The 6724-nt window shown below is 38.5% G+C and overlaps 1 protein-coding gene across 1 annotated transcript in view; it reads right to left on the reverse strand.

Moving 5' to 3' along the window:
- The window catches only part of LOC107699258 (mediator of RNA polymerase II transcription subunit 13-like), a 104581-nt gene that overhangs the window by 31141 nt on the left and 66716 nt on the right, over nt 1-6724 (reverse strand). The window contains exon 9 of the mRNA XM_016500454.1: nt 1972-2700. Coding sequence (XP_016355940.1) covers nt 1972-2700 — 729 coding nt within the window. The remainder of the gene's footprint in view (nt 1-1971; nt 2701-6724) is intronic.

Here is a 6724-nt window from a genome sequence, read left to right on the forward strand (position 1 = left end):
GTATGAGACTCGAACCCGCAACCTTTGGGTTATGAGTCCGACTCTCTAACCATTAGGCCACGACTTCCCCAAATGACTGCTTTTAAATCAAGGTAGCCGCATGGGAGGCAAGTTCCCTTGGTGCTTTTCCTGGAAGTCTGAAGGGTTGGTGAATGTTGCAAGAGTGTCAGTGCTGAGCATGTATGCATATGAACACAACCTTATTTCACCCTTTGTTTATTATTAATATGAACGGTTTCATAGAAAAATTAACCATGCAATTACAGTAGGGAGTGAAGGTCCATTTCACACATATCGACTCAGTATACTCATGTGACTTTTGACGTCAATCCCAACTCATGAACGTCACATTTAAAACATTTGTTTTTGATTCAAAACATTCTAAAAACAAATGTTTTTAATAACAACCTTTATGGTTATTGCATTCTTTATTATATAGCATACACAACCATTCAAAAGTCTGGGATTAGTAAGATTTTTTTTTTTTTAAAGAAATTAACACTTTTATTCAGCAAGTATATATATATTACATTGATCAAAAGTGACATTTAAGAGATTTATAATGTTACAAAAATATTTTTTTTTTCAAATAAATGCTGTTCTTTTGAAACTTCAATTCATTAAATACTAAAATAGGTTTTCACAAAAATATTAAGTAGCACAACTGTTTTCAAAATTATAAGATTTTTATTGAGCACCAAATCAGCATATTATAATAATTTCTTAAGGATCATGTGACACTGAAGCCTGGAGTAATAGCCGCTGAAAATTCAGCATTGCCATCACAGGAATAAATTACGTTTAAATTTTTTTTTTTTTAAGTTATTTTAAATCATAATATTTCACATTACTGTTTTTACTGTACTTTTGATCAAATAAAAGCAGCCTTGATGAACAAACTTTTTTTTTCCAAAAACAAAAATCTTACCAGTGTGTAGCTGTCTCCCAATGTCTCTCAATGTTAGTCTTGTTTTTGTATGTGTCCTTAAGGTCCACAAGCTGGTGTTTAATCGTATACCATGCTCATTTCTACTCTAAATCCCCACTTAAACCCCTGAGTGTTTATATGCATGTGTGAAATTGACCCATAATCTCCTAGTTCACAACAGTGCTGGGCCTGCACATTAGTGAAATATGATGTCAAAAGGGTGCATCATGAGAGATTAACATGGTGTGTGTGTGTGTAGAAAGAACAATCTACACAAAACAAGAGTGTGTTTATGTGTGTGTTTGAGTGAGCAGTGCACGAGGCTACATCATAGCTATTTCAAACACACAGTTCACAAACAGACAAGGACATTTGGGGTTCAGTATTGGGGGCTCAAACTCTGGCTGCTGGAAATAAAAAGCAGTGAGCGAAGGGGATTAACGGGGTCCACAGGGTGGTCCCGCTCTCACTTTAGAAACAGTTACTTAAGCCATTATAACACAACACAAAATGCACAATGCAATCCCCCTGGCTGTTTACAGGTTACAGAGAGCTCTATATTCAAAAGATATGTACTTTCAGTTCACTGCATTGTTTGAGACTTCAGGGAGGTTTTAAAAGAGAATATAAACAAAATGTGTCTTAAAGGGGACATATGAAGGAAAACAGGATTTTTTTCGTTGCTCTTTTGAAAACATTGCAGCCAAAAATCACAAAGATCGCAAAAGGTCTCTTCCCCAATCAAAAAGCTCATTTAAAATAAGCTGCAAAAATGGACCGTTCAGAAATCAGGTTATCAGATCAATGGGTATGACGACTCAATATCAACATCTATTCGGTATTCAGTAAACTGGCCCACCCTGTTGAACAATGTCTAATCATAACAGAGATCATTTACATATAGTTGTCTGTTCGTCCAATCAATGGAAGATAGAGGGAAGTGCTTTCTGAATTTTTGCTTGGTGGCTCAGAAATGACATTATTTACCTTCAAGTAAGTGCATGAAATTGTGTGTGGTGCATGAAATAATGTGTGATACTCACTCAGTAACAGACATAATCCCTTCAGCTCCGAGTGATGCCTCTTCTCTGAGTTTGTCTCCTGGTAATGACGGCGTGGGAAACTCTGCATCTTTCCTACGGGGCAGGTTAAAGAACCTCCATGGTGCGTGACTCCCGTCGTCATCCAGGTTTACTGCTGCACTGATGTACGGTGTGGGCTCCAGGGGCTCAGGGTATGCAGGGGGAAAAGGTTGTGTGTGGGGCTCCAAACGGGCATCATCTGGGCCCTTTTGGGGCAGGAGGCATGGCTCTACGGAAGGAGGGTAAAAATGTTGGCTGTGTGGTGTGGAGGGGTTCTTAATGGCGTCTGAGGCTTCCTCGCCACGTTCACAGGGGTGAGGGCTCAGCGGTGGTGGCTGAGGAGAGCCGACCATCTCTGTCGAGCCACTGCTGCCCATGGTAGCTCCGCCCCCACTGTGTAGTTGTGGAGGTTTTGAGCCAGTGCTCACATCAGATGGGCGAAGTCCAGGAAACCGTCCACCCTCTTGACCTCTAAGAGCCAAGCGCTGGCCCGCAGAAGTGTCGGTTTCCATGGAGACATCTTCACAGACTGAGTTGCGATGGTGGAAGGGCGTCTGCGGGCGTTTCTGCTGCTTGTCGCCCTTTTCGGGCTTCTCCCCGGCTTTGTGCTTGATGGTTGGCTGCTGCGTCTGACCAGTGGTGGGCGGCTGACCAGGCGTGCTGCCTGCTCTCTGCTTCAGCGTTTTGTGCCTGAAAAGATAAAGAAATATTTTAATACAACAGATACATGAATTATGAACTGATGACATCATTAATAAGAAAACCTATTACCAGAAATCATAATTTTTATTCACTTCTTTTCACTGTGAGAGTTCATAACATTTCTTTTCAGGTTTAATAAGCCTTTGAGACTTGTAACAGAGAAATGTAACAGTTTGTTAATTAGCTCATTATTTAGAATTTTATAACTATTATCGGATCCTTGAAAAAAAACACTGTCTGAATAAAGATTCTCTGCTTGTCGAGTCCAAGGACAGGTTTAAGAAACCACCCTTTTAACAACAAGCACTCCACTCCTATCAGAGTCTGTCTGACCTGATAACTTGTGTCCACACTTTTTCAGAGATATGTAAAGCACAGCAGCTGCCAGAGTTTCCCTGTGGCTTTCCTTGTACAGTGTCTCGTTTATAATGTTGTTCTTGAGGCAGTCACCATCTCAAGCTCCACAGTATCTCAACACACAAGCCTGTAGCTATAAACGAAGGCTTTAAATACATGCCTTTCATCCCTTCCTTAAAAATGCAAGGCTTTCACAACAACCACTCACATCACAAAGACAGAAAACTTCAGTTTGCTTCAGACATTTTACAGTGTTTTACTGGTATGCATGTTAGTATTTAAAAGAGAGGCTAAAGCGTGTAGTTCACGTGTAGTGTGAGGAGTTTCCACAGGCTACTTTGAGGTTGGAACTGAGATGATGTGAGTATGTAGACCTATGTGACAGTTTGGAGTCAGTAAGATATATATACAGTGGTGTGAAAAAATGTTGGCCCCCTTCCTGATTTCTTATTTTTTTGTATGTTTGTCACACTTTAATGTTTCAGATCATCAAACAAATTTAAATATTAGTAAAAGATAACACAAGTGAACACAACATGCAGTTTTTAAATGAAGGTTTTTACCTGGGAAGGTTCTCCACTGTTCCATGTTTTTGCCATTTGTGAATAATGGCTCTCACTGTGGTTCGCTGGAGTCCCAAAGCTTTAGAAATGGCTTTATAACCTTTTCCAGACTGATAGATCTTAATTACTTTCTTTCTCATTTGTTTCTGAATTTCTTTGGATCTCGGCATGATGTCTAGCTTTTGAGGATCTTTTGGTCTACTTCACTTTGTCAGGCAGGTCCTGTTTAAGAGATTTATTGATTGCGAACAGGTGTGGCAGTAATCAGGCCTGGGTGTGTCTAGAGAAATTGAACTCAGGTGTGATAAACCACAGTTTTAACAGGGGGGCAAACACTTCTTCACACAGGGCCATGTAGTTTTGGATTTTGTTTTCCCTTAATAATAAAAACCTTCATTTAAAAACTGCATGTTGTGTTTACTTGTGTTATCTTTGACTAATATTTAAATTTGTTTGATGATCTGAAACATTAAAGTGTGACAAACATGCAAAAAAATAAGAAATCAGGAAGGGGGCCAACACTTTTTCACACCACTGTACATACATATACATACACACACACATACACGTATACCTGCACAAATTTAAACTGCACAAATTTAGAAGCTAAAAAGAGTTATGTCCAGATGTCCAGAAAACAGGGGAGTCGAGGGTAAAATTATACCCTCTCTTATTCACACACTCAACACAATTTCATATGTACGCAACACAACAACAACACAGCCACTCACACTCGCACACGTACACACAAGCAGAATGCTAAACAAGCAGAAAGGATCTTGGTCGACGCATGGTCATTTTCACTTCATGGGGGACTCAAGAGTTTCATCACACCTCTCATGCTGGGTCTCTTCCAAAAAACATATTTGGCAAATGACAACAGTCCCATGGCGCCTGGCATTCTCTTGGCCTAAACTGAACAGCTACTCAATGAAGAGAAAGACGATGACTAACAGCAACCCCACACAGCTCTACGTGAGATTAGGTCTGTCTTAACGTTACTTACAACGCTCCACAGTGTTTGAGCCCATTCTTTTTTAGTACTTACTTCAGGTTTATAAAACAATTATCTACCTGAAGTAGGCAAAGATAGATCTGGACTATGTTGATACTGGGGCTGGACGATAAGGCCAAAATTGATATCACGATATATTTCTTAATTTCGGTCGATACGATATAATTCCGATTATCGATATGAACACTATTTATCTGAAATAGAAATCTTTTGTAACATTATAAATGCCTTTATCATCACTTTTGATCAATTTTAAGCATCCTTGTTAAATAAAAGTATTAATTTCTATCATTTCTTTCCCAAAAAAATAATAAAAATTATACTGAATGGAATAGTGTATAATGTTACAAAAGCTTTTTATTTCAGATAAATGCTGATCTTTGGATCTTTCTATTCATCAAAGAATCCTGAAATATATTGCGATACATATTGATATTGAATTATTGTCCAGCCCTAGTTGATACTAAAGGTCCATCTCCTTTCAAGTCCCGTCACTACAAGCCACAACAATATTAGGGCGCATATATTACAATAACAACAGTTTTACCACTGAGTTAGTCAGTGAGACTCATAAGCTAGTCTATAATCTATAAACACAAGTTATCATTTTCTACCACACACAATTTATTAGTAGCATGTAACCAGCGACAGTCTGAACAGTCTGTCACAGATAAATTACATCATTAAACTCCATAGCAATATCTGCAGACTCTTATAAGACATGACAGCCTTTTATATATATGCACAAATAGTTGAATATTCGATCTGTAATTATTATTCGAAAAATAAAAACACTATTTGAATTTTACTACGTGTTGCTTTGCTGGCGGTAAATGCAGGGAATCCATGATAAGTCCTAAGCACGCAAACTAAAAGTCAGTATCAACTAAATGCACTGGGTGGGAGCGTTAACAAGTTGAATGTATTTGATCACAGAATGTCGTCGTCTGCCTCACGAAGTTTGGAATTACTTTGATCAAAATGATCTTACTAAATTATCTTACAAAATGGAATTACATTTGATCAAATGAATCAGTGAAACTGAATTGTTATAATATCAGCACCACAATGAGAAATCACATGAAATCCAAACAGCAGTCGACTGAGGAAAGACAGCTGTCCATGACTGCATTCACGACTGCAGATAAGCGCAGCTGTAGCCCGAGTGAGCAGAGAAGAGAGCTTATCTGACTGCGAAATAATCTTGAGACATATGCTTCCTTTAAGTTTCCTTGAGGGAGAGTGGTTTAAGAACAGAAAACACAAAGCACTGTAAGAAACTCTGCTTAGCACACCTACTTAGTTATCTTTGTGTCTCTGGAACGTCTGTGTCGACGCACGTTCTTATTGTTATCAGACTGAGGAGCCAACTTTCACCAGAGCATGTGGATATTAATGTTTTTCTAAACATTAACATGTGAAACAATATAACATGATAAACAGGCAGACTCCGTTCTATACTGTAATTGTTACGGTCTGCTTTATTTTTTCATTTGCTCTGCTTGAGCTTGAATTAGGGCTGCACGATAAATCGCATGCGATATTTAACGCGCATCTTATGAGTAAAGCCGGTTCTGTAATCAGCGGTAAATCTCCATCACCTGCGGGCTTTCACATTGAGCAGCATTAACTACACAGAGCCGTTGTTCACAGGCAAGCTGCGCAAGATGCGCATTAAATATCGCATGCGATTTATTGTGCAGCCCTAGCTTGAATGCTTTTATTCTTTACACACACACACACACACACACACACATATACAGTGCCTTGCAAAAGTATTCATTCAAGTATTCATTCATTTTTTCACATTTTCTTATGTTGCTGCCTTGTGTTAAACTGCTTTAAATTACTTTTTTTCCACATCAATCTACACTCCATACACCATACTGACAAAGCTAAAACAGAATTGTCACAACTTCGTAAATTTATTAAAAATAAAAAAAAATGAAATAAGTACATTGCATAAGTATTCATACCCTTAAAGGGGTCATATGATGCGATTTCAAGTTTTCCTTTCTCTTTGGAGTGTTACAAGCTCTTGGTGCATAAAGAAGATCTGTAAAGTTGCAAAGACTAA

Source organism: Sinocyclocheilus anshuiensis, unplaced genomic scaffold, assembly GCF_001515605.1.
Source record: "Sinocyclocheilus anshuiensis isolate Anshui unplaced genomic scaffold, SAMN03320099.WGS_v1.1 scaffold334, whole genome shotgun sequence".
NCBI classification, from domain to species: Eukaryota; Metazoa; Chordata; class Actinopteri; order Cypriniformes; family Cyprinidae; genus Sinocyclocheilus; species Sinocyclocheilus anshuiensis.